The sequence below is a fragment of the Varroa jacobsoni genome, unplaced genomic scaffold, assembly GCF_002532875.2.
Source record: "Varroa jacobsoni isolate VJ856 unplaced genomic scaffold, vjacob_1.0 scaffold_625, whole genome shotgun sequence".
NCBI lineage: Eukaryota > Metazoa > Arthropoda > Arachnida > Mesostigmata > Varroidae > Varroa > Varroa jacobsoni.
In genome coordinates, this window is record NW_019213527.1 from 300,128 (window position 1) to 317,490 (window position 17,363).

General features: G+C 42.4%; 1 protein-coding gene across 7 annotated transcripts in view; it reads left to right on the forward strand.

Annotated features, from left to right (window-relative positions):
* LOC111262072 (uncharacterized) overlaps positions 1-17,363 on the forward strand; it is an 84,054-nt gene that overhangs the window by 26,964 nt on the left and 39,727 nt on the right. For all 7 annotated transcript variants that reach the window (XM_086968932.1, XM_086968935.1, XM_086968934.1 and 4 more), the window contains one exon: positions 12,834-14,221. In XM_086968932.1, coding sequence (XP_086825058.1) covers positions 13,402-14,221 — 820 coding nt within the window. In that variant the 5' untranslated portion in view covers positions 12,834-13,401. The remainder of the gene's footprint in view (positions 1-12,833; positions 14,222-17,363) is intronic.

Below are 17,363 nucleotides of genomic sequence, written 5' to 3' on the forward strand. Positions count from 1 at the left end.
TTCTGCGTCCTATACTGTCCTATGCCTTCGATATGTGTATTTATTTATACAACTACTTCACTGCCTGTCTAGTTGTTGCGTGTTGGTCTACAAGAAAAATGCATAGTTGGAAAAAAGGTTAACCGATAGCTTTACAATACGTAGACGTTACAAAAAACTAACAAGAAATTTCTAGCCTGTCGCGAACTCAGTGGAGCATTACGATATGTTCAGTATCGATCCTTGCAAATCTAATGCGCATAGCGACGCAGCTTCCCTTCGTGTTGTGTGGAACATTTGATGAGAGGAAAAAGGCAAACCTTATAACCGTTGTAGCTTAGCTTAGTTGAGACCGTCCTAGATTGGCAAGCATCTATAGTAGGTATGACAAGGCGAAACGGTTCTATCCAGCATCACAGATGGCTCTAAATATAACATAGACGCTCAATTGTGGTTGACCTTGCGTTTTAGCTGTATCAGTTGTACGAGGTACAAGTATCATTCAACTGCTAAATATTCGTAAACTGTAAATAAATCGAAGCGCTCTCTTCTTCGATTTTTGGCACTGGGCCATTATAGTAGATATAGGCCTTAAATTTCTGGCTGCTATTGTCCACAAAACTTCAGCACGAAAGAGCCTGCAACGACTTGCTCAGCGAACGATTCACCTACGCAAAAGATTGCTTGATATAGGTTTAGTCTGCTATCGCAAAAAAACTTCGAAGTACTTGTAAATTATCCTGTATATCTTAGAAGTTTTTTTTGTCGATGTGCATTGAAATTAGAGAAATACGTGACCTCTGGCTAGATGCCTACTTGGTAAATTTAGATGGTGATCTTATTGTCAAATTTTCATTCTATTTTTTTTAAACAGTATGGTATGATAGTTTTCTCCTTAATACGCATGAATACAAAAGAAGCTCCAGATAATTAACTTGCACTAGAAATGGGCTGGTAGAGAGCTCTTTTATTGGTGTGCGTCAAAATCAAAATCGCGGCGGTTTCTTTTTCCCTCCGGCGTTACTTGTCTTGTCGTTTCGGACTCAACTGGCTGCCCGCATGCCAAACGGTTCGTTTCCTTAAGTCCTACACAAACTTACGAACAAAGTCCTTCAGACCGCTCTTTCATTGATTTGAAGTTGGGAAACAGCTAAAGGAAAACACCTATACATAAAGTCTACTCTGTATTGTGCAAAAATAGCTCTTGTGCACATACTAATAGCACGCTACCCTGTCAAGCCCTCGAAGATATCCAAATACAATATGCTTAGGTTTCGAAAAATAATAATCAGGTGATTGTTTTTTTTTTATGGGTTATTAACGAACCCTAATCGCTTAGCCAGGATTTGATCGAAAAACGAGAGCGGGTTAGTGTTAACGTTTTAGTCCTGGCGTATTCTAGGATGCATGAAATCAACATTATTATCTTTATTGTCTTTTTTTGTTTTTATTTAACAACACATATCCTGATGCGACGATCATACTAGGCTCTTTGCCTAGGAACAAAGCAGCATCCCTTTAATCGAACTAATGCTGAAGGTGCCAAAGTTGTTTAGTTCATACTTACTTTCATACTTGTTTCTGGTTAGGTGTATACGTTATAGATAGCAACCGGATATTAGATTCCGAATCGAGTAAGTCGTCCGGATTCGATATAATGTTTATGATATTCAAAAAACAGGAGGATTCGGGGTTCCGCGCATATAGCTGACCTTTGAACGAATGTACAGAGCAAAGAATTGAATCAGCTTTGAGCAGATGAGAGTGATGTATTCAACAAAAGGCGAATCTGCTTCACAATACGCCTGCTGATACTGCTACAGGTGCCCGGGTCTGAACAGAGAAAAGTCAACCGGCTACAATAATAAGGTAACAGGCGGCGCAATTACTTCCTCCTTCGCGGTTAATTTAGTAGACATTTAGCACCCACAACGACCCAGATACGGGGGGAGCATATTGGAAGACGACATGTCAAGTGATCATGTCTATGTTTAGAGAATGTCGGCATCTCATCGCAAATCTTTCTCTGGGGGCTGTTGAAAGATCGTAGATAGCGTACGGTGAGAAACTAGTAGGAGTTTATAGTGTGATAATCGTGTCACTATGTGACTCTGCCAGCCAAAGTTGAATGGGGTCAACACTGGGCCGATAAACACTGATTAGCATGCAGGTGTTCAATTACGTCATATCTGGTACTAGGAGTAGACCCACTTATATGGAACAACCAACCCGACAGGCCCGCAGTAGCTGGGTAGAAAGTCCTATAAAACTTTCAAAGAAATAGCAAGAGACCATGACCAGCACGGAATCGCCGCGTTGTATCGTATATTTTCATAAAAATAGTCGTAGAAAACAGTCGATGATTAATAATGTTTAATTTATACGCGGTTTTAATAGGAATCAACATATTTTCATTTTACTTTGAGTGACATGGTGGTAGCAGCGTTTGGCCCTAAATATATATGGGAAAAATATAGAGTGAATAAAAATGCGAAGCCCATCTAAATAATGAGGTCAAGACGCTGCACCCCTAATCATCACACTATGTGCAGCAAAGTACATAGCGTTGAACCGTACACAGCGGCGTGCTGAAGGCGGGTTCAGTATTTCAATTATGAGCTCTGTTTCCTTAGCGTATCATGCCTGCTGTTTACCGGCGTGATCTTCCAGCGTCATGTCAATTTCAAGGCTAAAGAAGACACCTAAAGATGCGCCTGTAAATGCGGCTACCTGAAACTTTACACTAGTGACTGCTCGTCAAAGGCTAGCGTCGGCATTATTCAATTGTATATCATCAATTGTGAAGTTGGAGCTCCTTTTCAAAATACGGTAGTCATCACGATGCGGGTTCCAAAAAAGGAAGATGCGATCTTATCTCATATGCGGCCAATATCCTAAGAGGCAGACATGCCTAGGTCTTGACTGGCTAAATTAAATAAAAAAGACTCGTTCTATTTGCTGGCGAATATCTTGTGTACGAAAGATGATTGTCCGGCAAGACTGTCGCGTATCGTCATGAAATAATGGTTTATACGAGCCATTATTATTTGATGCGCGCTCCGACCTGTATCAGAGATTTGATTATCTGTAAAGTATTATTTTCTAGCTTCAAGCCTGTGAGCTTTGCCACTAGATAATAAAGTGAATATACTCTATATAAGATACTGACTTGAATGCGCAAGGGCTCTGTGCCAGAAGTCGCGTTGTGATATTTGGATATTTTTTGAATTTTAGAACGATGGATTTTGTTATTTCGTTGGTTAAACGTATATCTCGGTAACCATTGAACCGAATCAATATTTAGATCAAACAGCCGCGACTATTGATTGACCCCTTGAGTCAAATATCATACCGAACGGTTACGTTTTTGAAAATGAAATAAAAAAAATTGACTTTGTTCTACGGTGGGTGACTATCGATATTCATTGTCAAGTGGTCAATGATTTAGCAAGAACATAACGAACAACCGGAGTGGATCAGTTTCACTGCCTTGACTAGATGAGTAAATTATCTAATTATTCTATTGATATCATGCTTAATATTTACTTTATAAATAAACCTTGCAAATATCACCATATCATTAAAAAAAAAACCTAGCAAAGATGTAGTTAACAAAGAACGCATGAAGCAAAGCACTGATTGCTTCTGATTCAATGCCTTTTTCTTGGCTATGCTAAATAGGCTTTATAACGACAAACACTATCTAAGACAATGACAATCGTTTGCTGCTTGCACATATGGACAGCGATACTTTTTTTGACTATTCTTCTGTCCAGCCTGTTCCTTTGATCGTGTTCAAATCTTGCGTCAACAACCCATATAGATACTGCACCCACGGTTTGGCAAAACGTTTCTCTTCTTTCCGGAAAGCCTTGCGTCGTCAAGAGGTATCAGTGCTATCTAGCCAGTGTTGCCTAGTTTCTGTCAGTCTTTACGCTCCAGGGCGTTGTCTGTCTGTCTGTCTGTCTGTCTGTCTGCCTGCCTGCCTGCCCGCCTATGTGTTTGTCTCTCCGTCACACGACGTTCCTCCCCGGCTTCACATGCCATGCCTTCGGCTGGCACTCGTTTGCGGCCTACCTAGTTCGTTGTTATTTCTGAAAGCACCGCTTTGTGTGCTCCTCTTTTGGTCAGCTGACCGGCGGCGGATGGGCAGGCGGGCATGGAAAACGGGGCGCTGGAGGTAGGAGTTTAGGGGTAAAACGGGTACAGCGGCCAGGGCTGAAAAAGCGAGACAGAGTGGGATCGTCATCAAAAGGGGATTCTTATGTGTGCGGTGCGCGCCTTGCCTTATTACTCTAATTGAAATAAAAGAAAAAAGTCACTTGGGCCAACAAACTCTCGCCGACTAACAAAGCAGCTAGCGGTTGCAGAAAGGTCGGCAGACCACCTCTCGAAACTTCGTAACTAACCTGCGGGGGTGAAAACACAGCTTGTCCATGAATTGAGCGCCATGAGCCAGCACTAAGTCCGGATGAATGGGCTTTGCTTACATGACGGTAGTCGGGGCCACCATCATTGCGGCCGGCATTGCTGCTGCTACCTGGCTGGTCTAATGAACAGGCCGAAGTTTTTAAGGCATGATGAGGGGACCGAGAACGAGAATTCAATTCGGCTCCAACCTGCGCTTAACCACATCTTTATGTATCTAGGCTCGATGCGCTAGCATATGTCTAATATTTGTTTTTCGCAGGAAATCCCCCTACTGACGGCGGTTCAGATATTGGAGAGGCCAATATTGTTGCAAAATTGTTGGAACAAGATATGCACCCTTCAATTGAATGGGAAGCAAGTAAAAAGAAAATAGAGATAGTAAGCGAATGTACTTAGCGGGTTCTTGAAAAAGTAACATGGAAAGATAATATCTTCTATTATTTGGTAAACTTTAGATCGGCTGGTCCTTTTCCTGGCACGTTTGTAAGTTGTGAGGGTATTGCTACTGGTCTATAATAGCAATAGTAGTAAGGAACTGGCCGTGGTCATAATGATCATTAATGGTTATGATCGGCGGCTAGACGCGCGCGTTAAAAATGGGTAAACGAAATGGATCAAGATACAATCGGTCTTGATTAGGTTGATATTCCAACCAACCTACGTCCAATAGGTTTTTTTTAGAGTTATGGCTTCTGCCGTATCAACAAAGATAAAGAACTCTTTTTCTGATGTAACAAATTTGGTGCTTCCTATCGCGTGTTACTGTATAATTTAGGTACGACTACGTTGCTAATTGCCTAAGTTTTAATGTAATTAGCAACGAATAATATCAAGATTTTATTTGTGGGCACGTATATTTTTTAACTAAAAACAAGCCCTTTCTTTTTGCAGATGACTACTAGTCGCTACGCTTCAGAAGTGCTGCAAAAGTAAAAAAATTCGTCATTTTATAAAACAGGCCTACAACCTTATCCTACAGCCTATATACCTCTCACCTATGGGCAATAGCACAGTTAGGGACGTGTGCTACTTCTAAGCCGTTTGTCTAATTCTTTCTATGCATATTACGGCAAAGCCTTTTTTGAAAACCGTATGGCACTAATCCTCCTAAGTTTAGTTTCTGTGATCAAATATAGCGATTATTTCAGCTACACCGTAACAAACGTAAGCATTATCTTAGATAACTCGCATATTTTTTTTTACTATTACGAACAGAATTCATAAGTGAATGCCCGACATTGCTTTGTTTCTATCCTTACAATAATAGAACAATAATGCTAATAGCGTCAAGAAAAAAATATGATAGAACCATTATTTGGATATTAGAAGGAAGAGAGATAGAATGATTATGTTACATTGGATACCTAGTGTTATACATGCAAATCCGAAACAAGTCTACCATCGTGGAAAGCCGTATCACGGCGGTTAATGTTGGGGTATATAGTACTCTTTCGTTTCATTCATGATATCGCACGTAACGCTACGTAGCTTGGAGACCGGTTATACTATTATGCTACTCATATGAGCGGGAGGAACGGAAGCGCTCAACACACTAAGCGCCCTCAAGGTATATCAAACCACTGGTTCATTTGCTTTGCTTCTTGGTCAGGAGCTAAAAATGCCTGGGGCTCACGAAGGCAGACGTCTCCGCTACGCAACATAAAAAGAGCAAAGCTATCTTGATCCTTATTATAAGCAAAAGAGGTTACGAAGTGTCTTGCTTTCGGGCACGTAGACAACATCTCAGGAAGTACTAGGGTCGATACGCACCTGTTACGGAAGTTATATATATGCTATGTTGTAGGCATAACATCGGCTCGATTCAAAGTTCCAATAGAATTCGTTTGCATGGAGTATCCAAAAGTTGGCTGACAAGGTGTTCTGGTAGGTAAGGTTCGTACTTCCTTGCCGATGATAAATAGGCACAATAACGAAATGATGCAGATTGAATAATAGTAAGGACACTGAGAACATCGTTTAACCTAATATCGAATGACACTTGACCAGAGCAGTCAGAGACAACAAGGGGTACAATGGAATTAGACTTTCTTTACTCGGCTTTTCATAACTCAATTAAGAGCAAATACGCTCGTATTATCCAGATAGATATATTGAGAAATTTTGCTGGACCCTTTATTCAGGGACTATTCACCCAACTGCTGTGTACCGTTCCATTCTTAATCTCACAACTCGAATGCTTCGGGCCGACTTTATATGTTTATATCCGCGTAGCCATAGAGAGAAAAAGATAAACACACTCGAATGGTTTGTCGTCCCGTGAATGACACGGCCCGAGGCGAGATAGAGGCCCAACAGTTAATAAAATTGATATGTAGCCTTTTCGGTTTACCTAACGACACTTTCGCAATGAGCTTGATCATTGAACAGCGGCACTTACGATTAAACGGCAGTGATTAAGGATCGTGCAACGCAGGCTATTCGACGCTGTTGTGCAGTCATCCCCCCCCCGAATTTGCTATAATACGGAATAGTGACATATGAGATTATCGAAAGTTGTTGTTGTTGTTTAGAAAATAACTGTGATATTATATAGGAAGAAGAAAAAAACATATACTGTTTAAGCTAGTACCAATATTTTAGGTGGCTTGATGAGTCAATATAATAGCGATGGCTTTTGAAATGATCATTTATATGGTAGGGCGTATGCGAAATGGAGACGACTAAAAAGATTTGCTTTCCGATTTCATATTTACTAATAAGAGCACAGATTGACAAGCAAGTAAGTATCTCTGATGCATTTTCATCATCAGTATATTTGAACAGGGGCGTTATTAAAAAAACTGAGTGTATTGATTACTAAACAATACTTTATTTTAGGTTGAATTTAGGTTTGCATGGAGACTTATACAACAAAGAAGCTGTGTAAACATAATATATAAATCTCATGTCATAGCATGAACATCGTTATGTCGAGTACTTTGAATCGGGATAGAAGTGACATGCAGCAGATATATATATATATATGAGAGTTTACGTATGCCATTTAAAAAAACTGGTCATTTTTACTTTTTATCATCCGAAAATACGCACATTCCATAATGTAGAGGTCGGCGTGCTCGTTTTTGATCATGTCGCGCAGCTACTTATGGAGCCTGATACAGAAAAAAATACGCCAACAAGGTGCTTCTCAGAAATCTTCACCATTTATGCGTTTGTCGACAAGAGCGACACGCAAAAGTCTATAGGACTCTTGGCGGGTTTCGTCGCTAAAAGCGTGCATCCGCGAGGGAGAAATTCGGAAAAAAGGAGACGAAGTAATAAAAGGGAGAAGCGAGACTCGTTTAGGAGTTTGGGGGGGTGGGGGGACGTAACAGGCTTGTGAAATGTGTTCGCGGAACACTAACAACAAGGATCGTCTGTACATCCGCAACAACAACACCGTGTAGTCAGCCGCGCTTGTTGCCGCCGGCCAACATACAACGCCAAGAAAAAAATAGCGATGGGTGGCCGCTTGTGCTGTGTTTTGTATAGAAGACAGTGGTGCTGAATTGGACCGTAGATTTCGCTATACAGCACGAACCTGTGTCAAGCGACACGAAGAATATCAAAAATACACGAAGCCATAATGAGTATTATTGCACTTTTCTGTTTCGACTTGTTTAGCTAGAGACTTGGCCAAGCGATTTTCCAGTAAGCTCGTAGTAAATACCATAATTTAATACAGATTTTTCAACTTAATGCATGAAAAAAATGAACGTTTTAGATTATAAGATTGTTCCATAAATGAATACCTCTTAATATCTGAGATGTTACACAATAATTAGGTAAAACAATTTGAAAAATATCAAACTAAATCAGGCAATTGACGTCACAATGGCAAGGGAGTTCATTGCGGCAAACAGGCAGTAGGGAAATTCGGTATTTGCATGAACTGCCCCCTTTCTGTGCTTGTTGTTTTCTGCATAGTTTTCCTCCGCCAGTCAATGTTACGTTTCAGCGCGTACATTCAAACTCTGTTCGCTTTATGACATTAAATCTATAGCTATTGAAACTAAAATGAGTGCCCGGTTCCAATGGTGAATATGTTTTTTCAAGTGGGTTCATCACGATTCCGGCATATATAACCAGGGCGACGGTTGGTATCAGTGGGAGAGAATCCTTTACGCAGGTGTGACCGTCGATTTCAACCGACTGGGTCAATCCAGAGACGGCGCGTTCTACCTCTTTGCTTACTCACTGCTGTTCTGCTGTCATTTGTGGTAATGCCAAAACAAATTCTGTTGTCTAGCAGTTCATAGTGACTTACATAAAAAGGCCCGTTTTGCGCGGTTCAAAAGCGTACAGGCATATTTAGCGCGTATACAATTCAGTTTTATTGAAGTTTTTCAGTATCTCCGAAAGCTGTGCAGAATCAAACGAGCTAAAGCGCGGCATCGTTATGTTCGGCTTGGGAACCGTCAGATATTCGGATCTTTGATCTTTACTCTTCGTAGCGTAAAAGAATACCGTTTCACTATATATACAATACATATGTAGTAGTAATATATTACGTGGCTATGAATCTTTGCGAAAAGAATGCGAAACAAATAGGGCAAATACAAATAGTTAAACCAGAATTTTCATTCCGTCCGAATTAATTAAAACGTTTGAACAGCCGAATAATCAGTGACGCATTGAAACCCTTTAATATAGCATTATCGAATTTTTCCAACGCCAATTTTAAACTTTTTAGCGTGCTTCCTTTTATAAAACGCGACAGCGGATTTTATGGTCTTTGTCCGCTATATAGGCCAATGTTATGTACATTCGAGTGTAGAGCCTATTTTTTTATCTATCACTTTATAACACGATGACGATCAGACGCTTGTTCACATAAAACACGATGTCCTCGAGAGTTCCACGAACCTATATATTCAGGACTATTACATCCTTATCCAGTACGGCTCGGAGTCATCATCAGCAACGTGCGTATACTACTTTTTTTATATGCAACGTTGCACAATCATAAACGTCACGCAACGTTTAAGTTAATTGGCTTCAAATATATTAATCGCCACACACACATATCCGGTGTTGATTATCGTGTGGTGGCTGTGTGTCTTTCTTATTATCTGAACTGGACTCCTGGTTTTGTCTTGACCTGATTCGATACCCGAGAAATCCATAGCGGCCCTAGAACTTCAGCTGCTAAAGCATTATCCTAATTCCAGTTACTGCTAGCGTCAACATGAGCTCAAAATGCAATGATGCCAGTAAGTGAATCAACTGAATTCGCTCTATAGTGATATAACCAGGTATAGTGATACGGCCAGCTGTCCTGCTGGCCGTCTCACTATACCTTACAACCACTTGCTGTCCCCGTATAATAGCAATAGTTGGTCAGTGGAAAAAGCTTAGCTTACACGTTGCTGCGACTGGTACTGCTTGTACCTGTACAGGCTGAAGCCTGCCGCTCTCTATGTTCGCTTCGTTTTGTCTGTGTGCGTGTGTGTATATCTGTATCTTTATAGGGCCTTCAAAAAAAAGCAAGCAATTTCTTTTGTTCTCTAATACAACGTCTATAAAAAAAAAAAAAAAAAAGCGAATTAAAGGAGCACATTTGTCTTCCTTCCATGCAAATTAGCGGTTAAGCCAAAAAAGCGCGGAAGAAGGGCCTAAAACTGCAAGCCGGAAGGGCAACTGGGGAGGATTGCCAGATGGTCATTGAGGTACTTCTCCTACGACATATAAGAATAGCGCCGTTGACCGAAAGGTGATGGTATATGAAGATATAGAGCAGGAAGTACAACGGGTTTCTTTCCCATACAACAACTAAATACGGTGCTGAGCGGCCAGTAGTAGCCAGTAGTAGCAGCAGTATCTGATACAAGTTAGATTATCATTGTCGCCAACTTTATGGGCAGCAGGGGCAACAGCCTACGTATATACACGTCGAAACATTTAACATAAACTTCGAAAAACTTGATGCTGTAATACTGATTGATGTCTGTCGTCCAATCGCATTTCGCATGAAGCATTATCCATGATATGGGACACAACTGAGCGAAGAGTTTTTGACTTTATGAAGTAGTTAGGCGTAGCTTCTGTTCGAATTCTGCATGAAGAGTAAATACTCCAACAACGTTTTCGACTTGGCCTAAAGGATTTGGTCATGGAGAATACTTAAATGGAGATCATTATTATTATTGCTCGAATATATATATATATAGTAAGAACTTGGTTTACGAATAAATGGTGAATAGCTATTGAAATTAGAGTTTATAAGAAACTACAGTCATTCAGCAGGTGTCTATAACAGCGTTTCTACATTATTTATTTGAACATTGCGAATGAGTAGTTATATACATTGACACCGTATTTATCCAATAAGATGGTGTGAAGTCTAAGGTGTGGTGGTAGTTGCCTTAAATGGGTTGTGGGCTTTGTTGTTGAGAGGAACAAATATTTCAACTAAGCGTTTTTCGTCGTGGTTTTTAAAATTGTTATACCATATTTTGCTTTTACATATGTATCTTCTGTCGAAGTCTTGAACCAGCAGTTCCTGAATCCTTCGACTAGAAACTTAGCCATCGAAACGACTATATCCCTGTTGCGTAATACTCATCCTATCAAATCAGACACAACTTTCGCATAAACAAGTATCACCAACGGACTCCACGGGAGGGCAGTGGCTGTCATCTGGATGGCTTAAACGGGAATAAGACGTTTGCGTTTAAGCGACAACTCGAGCCGTCTGCTTTCATGTGCATATGTACAGTACTGTAAAAGCAAGGCTACACCCACATGCACAGAAAGAGGGGAGCAATAGTGTAGAAAGCGCTTATGGAAGCCAGAAAAGAAAAATGCAGTAAGGGGCCACGACTAGTGTTCGCCGTCTTCTTGCCTTTCTCTACGCAACGTGCGGAGGCCATTGTCGCCGACGAGCGACTTCTTCTAGAGCTGTCCGCCATGAAGTGGCGGATGAGTATCAGAATTCATCCAGTCAGGAGAACTTATTCAACCAACTAGAACACGTATGTACGGTATCTCCTTACTTATTTGGAAAAGGACTCGCCACACAAAAAGTCAGCCTGTCTCCCTAATCGGGCTTTGTGTGGCAGTAGCAGGCTTTCTTGGTAACAGTTGTATTATACTAGTTAATGCTACCTGGCCCAAGTACGTACTATTTCCTGCAGAGTCTCGTTCCTTTACTATTAGAAGGCGGCCAGCAGGAACAGAGAGAACAGCCGAAGTTTGGAGCTCGACTCGCAAACTGCACTGAAAGTTGGTTGCTCAGTCCGTTGTTTGCCTCAGTCCCTTCAAAGCCCCTTGAAACCCAGCTCTCACGTTGAGTACCACTACCGTACTCGTAGTACACCGTCTCGTTTACGAGTAACCGGCTTTAGCAGCAACCATTGCTCTACTGTAATAACCCGGACTACTGATTACTATCGGTCAAAGCCCAGAATTGCCCAAGTGAACAAGTCGGTATAGCTGGAGCAGCGAATTAGTGCAAAGAACTAGCAGGACCCAAATCGCAGCCAACGCCTCTACCGCTGTTTTATACTACAACTGAACATTCATTACTATTACGCTAGCACTATGTACTAGTAAATACACCCACGTATATACTATGGCATTTAGATGCCTTATCGATATTTATTCCTTGTCACTATGTTTCCCTCTGTGTGTATATTCTTTCGTAACGGTCAACCTGTGGAGATGTGCATGAACCCCGTTGTAACCAGCATCTTGTGCTGTATTTTCCTACGACAAACGATCTATAGCTATCCCTTGGGAAAGAGGCTCCTTTTCTGAGAAAAGACTGAATTACCCGAAATAGCTTAATTCTTGTTAGCGTTCGGATTGAGCTCGACTTTGATAGAGTTGGTTTTGTTATGGTGACATCGCAATGGTTGGTGATAGCCAAATTACGGGGTGCAAATACGTCTCGTTTTTGTTACCCTGCGTGAAGACTAAGGGATGGACAAAATCTGACGGGAGATAGCTGCTTTACTCTCAGAAGCTGTTGTTGTCTTTTCTCTGTGGAACCATCTCTAAGGGAGACGGGGGTTAGGTATGTACACGTCTGTGAGACAATATATAAGAATTAATACGTGTTTGTTTCTATATCCATTGGTAGATATCTTTATATACATATGAATATCGCGGGTTTGTTATGGTGGTTCAGATAAAGAGACTTAACTAATAAGCTAATAGTTCATATTATCCTCCGACGTCTAATGAAGCGTCTCGCACTTACTCGTTTTCATGGTCGATTTGAGATTTTTGGTATGGCATATACGTTTAGGAGGACATCAAAACGGATATAACGTTGTTTATGAAAAATAGATGTGACTAATTAGTACTCGAAGTCATAGATCCTCGTTTTGAAATATCGTATTTTTGTCACAAATATTTCCTTGTTCTTACTGCCACTAACGTGTTTATGCGTGCTTTTTTCGTTTGCTTGTTAATTTCAGACGTGTGGCCGACTCGGCGAGTTATCGTGCTATGTTTGTCCGGAGCAAAACAACGAGTGCCTGGCTTCGGCTTGCAAAGCCTTCAATGGAAAGTGGTCCAGCTGGATCAACAAATATTAATGCTATTATTTCACGTAGGACAGCAATTGCCTACCACGAGAAGAACTACCGTAGCCTACGAAGAAATAGTAGGACAGATTGCATCAGTTACGTATCAAGTGACAACATCGATCAACAGTCCCCTTTTGCGTCCATTGTTGCGTACCTCAACACTGGAGAAGACAAGCAGTTTCGAAACATTCTCGAAAACTCGTTACAAATGCAGCTGCTGCCTTTCAATTCGCAGTGACAGGTTCCAACCGTCGTGCGAGAGTTCGTCTTATTTGTATTCTGTTGCTACTGGCTCAAGTGCATCTTCCAGCAGACTTGTTCCTCCACGCTATTCCGTTCCCGCCATTAGCGAAAGATTGCATCCAGTTTCTTTCCAGCCTTTGAGCTCCAGCCATTATCGTCAGGCTAAGCCGAATAGGGCCACAACGCTCTCGGCTATCGTCGGAGGATCATCGCCATGAACTCGTTGGCACACCACGACGTGCTCGCCTCGGGACTCATCCGCAAAGAGACCGTTCTCGGCGGACTAGTCAACCCGGTGGTAGACGCGACCCACCATTCGCATCATTCACAGCAGTTAAGCAGACTAGGCAGCGTTGTCGGGGGAGTAGGAGCCGCCAGTGTCGGGGGAGGCGTCACTGGAGGTGGCCGACGGGATAGTAATAGCAGCTCGGAGGACTCGGACATAGTCCGCCTATTTCCAAAGTGTAAGAGGTCCGCAGCGGCGGGATCTGCTTCTTCGAATCAACAACATAACAACAGTCACAACCACAGCAGTAGTCAGAACCACTGCAACAATTTGTCGTCTGCTAGCAGCGGCAGCAGTAGTAGAGACAGCAGCAGTGGGATCGGTATTGGCTGCGGCTCGAGTGGAAGCATTGGAACATCGACAGCGCTAACGTCACCCTCGCCATCATCCGGTGGGGGAGGTTTAGGCGATCGTGGTCCGACAGGCATCGGGAGCTCAACAGCCGTTACGTACTCTCAACAGCAAACGCAACAACAACATCATCATCTGCAACAACAACACCACAACTTAAATCAGCAGACGACAAGTTCGACGTCAACAGGGACAGCGATTGGCGGCAACAACCCTAACAGCCTCATCAGTAACAGTAATAATCACGTACCGTCGGTTGGCATTAGCAACGGATTGTCGACAACGACATCATCCGCATCTTCTGCCTCGTCTGCAAATAGTAGCAATAGTTGCAATACTCATAGCAGTAGCATAGACCATATTAGCAACGGACCACAACAGCTGCAGCAAAAACACGGTAAGCGCGTCAGAAAGAAGACGATAAAAATTTTAATTTACGCGGGTACATTTGAATATTAAAATAAAGAAATCAGATTCACAATGTTGTTCACATGGAATTAATTGACGTGAAAAAAATAGCTGAATTAAATATTTGAGCCTTTTCAGCCGAATTCTACTGGTAAAGATGTGCAATGGCGCACGAAAACATGAGGGGAAGTTGTTTTACTTTTAGTTCTGAGGTAGATTGTTGTGAGTTACTTTCTAAGGATCACTCGGATGGAAATAGTGGAAACGACCGTGATGCAATGGCCTTGATGGGTCGATGCGATTTTGCGATAATACTGTCCGCATTGGGTTCAATCAACCTTGTTATCAGTTGTTTGGGCAGATTGGGCAGGTTGTCCTCAACACACTAAGCTACTGTGTACGTATAGGTAACTATGGTGGCCACCTAAAATATACGGGAACCCGTAGGAGAAATTTATTCCAAATAACTGGATGTATGCACCTGCTTGCACGTTGTGGGGTGAATTAATTACAGACAGGTGAAGATGTGATAACAAATTTAGAATTGTTTTAGATTATGCTTGTCGGGCTTGATCACTCTTTTACCTAATAAAGACTTAGAAAAATTTTTTAGAAAGTGACTTTTCATCTAATAGGAACGAATAAATCTATTTTCGATTTAAACTCAACCAGGTGACGCTACCGATTTCGTTAGATCATTTATTCTCTGGACTGATAGTTTCGAAGTCTTAATGTAAACAAATTTTTATGGTCTCATATTTATTAGATTATTCAGTAATTTTTATATCGATATGCTTAGGACCAGGAATTCATATATGAACCTACTCTAGTTGACAGGTGGTCGACAATGAATTCGCAAGGGAAAAAGAACATGCATACCTCTTCTGCTATATTGAGCAACTGCTACAGAACCACATGGACAGCTTAGGCATACTGAAGATATGAAATACCGATATAAAAGTAGCGTAGCACATGCTAAGCGCGTCAGCTCCCTATAGTGTGATAACGTAACAGACTTGTGTTATAATGACAGCTCTGCACGTACCCGCCTTCACTTGATCCCATAGACAGGCACGTTACTTTGTAGTGGCATTATCCCAATGCTCTTGCTGCCGCGACTGCTGGTGCAGTAGGAACTTGAACAGCGCGGCTGGTCAGTCTTTGGGTGAAGGGGCGCATCCTGCACATGCCAGACCTTTCGGAGAATCTTATTAGAGCCCATAGGTGGGCATACTGAAAATGTTCGTTGAGTCAAAAGTAGTTAGCTGCTTAGTAGCGGTGGCAACTGCATCGAGGCTAGACAGGCTGCAGGATGTATAAAAGAAACAAGGTATATGCTACGGGTCGTCAGAAGGGTCCGTCGGGCGAGTCGATGAGTCGGTTAAAAAGTAGCCGTTCACTAAGAATAGTGAGGCCGCCCAGGGAGCGGGGGATGTGTGAGCTGTGCGGCGTGCGCGCGATAAAGGCGATGGTTAAGGGCCGGCGGACCGCCGTTGGATCTCTCTCTATGCTGTTGGTCAAGTAAAAATCAACTACTACTGCTGCTGTTGAACCAAGCTGGGCTGCCTCGCCTGCTATTTTACGAAGTTATCGAGCTCTGCCAAACTGCCAGGACCTTGCACCGTTTCACGGGACCGTTGCGCGGATGGGCCCCTACTCTATTTCTTCCACCATTTTCCTGAAGGTCTCTTACATTTTGGCTGGCTCGCCAGCCAGTTCGTAGTGGTGCATACACCGCATGGCAGCATTGCGGAACGCCGTATTTTAGCATGAGATGGGGGGGCGAAACCGGTGGCTGAGACAGCACGCATAGAGCCAAATGCTCTGCCTGTTGGGGTACTACCGTGAAGAAAGGGTGTATTCAAAAGATTAAGGGATTCATCTTTTGTAGACGCCAGCTGCCCCTGTGGCTGCTATGGGGTTGCGGCAGCGACCAATTTGAAGCTATACAAGGACGCAGAAAAAAGTGTGTGAAAGAACAGAAATGAACTAACTGCTTTTGGTCTGGCAGTCTTTCTCCATTTTGCCCTTGTCTATCGTCGTTGACTAACAAAAGAAAATGAAACGACGCAGTTCCCGCTGGTTTTTTGTCCGCTTTCTCGCCAGCCCATAGCGCGCACGCAACGGCCGAAAAACCGTTGCTCAGTTTTCGCTGCTGAAACAGAGTTTAAGGTCGTGTTCGACTTTCATTTTTCTGGTTCCAGTCCGCTCTTCGTGTGACGGCGCTAGGCGTGTGAAGTCATCAGGTGGCGAAGATGATGACAGCGACAGCAATAATGGTGATAACTACTGGTAGATTTCAACCAGCTAAGTTCTAGAAAGTAGCATAGACCTTTTTGTAAAACAATTCATATATATATATATATATATATATATATATATATATATATATATACCGAGCCGTTTCTTTCTGCGAAGTTGAGTAAACGTTAAAAGTGGCTCATGCAGGATTTGGCCGCGTGTCCTGACGGCGTTAGCTTGAAAATTTTCATTGTCTCGCTAAGTACGAGCATAGATAGCAGTCTTAATATACCAGCATAACCGCTGGCTCTGGTGGTGGAAGGTTCGCTGGATTACTTCTGCCGCTGCAATCGTCGAGTAACAAAATCCGACCGAAATCTTTCTGTTTCGATGTGGAGCGCAGTTTTAATACTCGATTTCGTTACGTACTGCCTCTGTCTATTAGTCCAGCGACGAAAACGTCGATACAACCGCTAAGCGATCCATTGCCAAATGGCGAGTGCAACCTGGCCGTATGACAGCTCGTCATCAGCGGCGGTTCTAGTCAGCGTAGTTATGGGAAGAATTCTTTTTTGTTGGTAAAGGCTTTCCGGCAGCTGCGGCATTCGACCCACATTCACTGTTCTTATTTCTCACCAGTCGCCACTAATTGTACTATCGCTGGTGCGGCCATTGAGTCCTTACAATTCATTGCGCATTCTATCGACGCGTCTACTAGAAACGGCGACTAGTGAGCTTCTTTTGGACTCGTAGAGACGAAGAAGATGGAAAGAGGACAAGAAGGGTGGGCGAATGGTATGTTGTAGTAGGGATCACGTACAATTACCATGCACCTCTCATCAAGCTGCAGTTTGCTACTGAGATAGCAACAGTAGTGGGATTGAATGAAG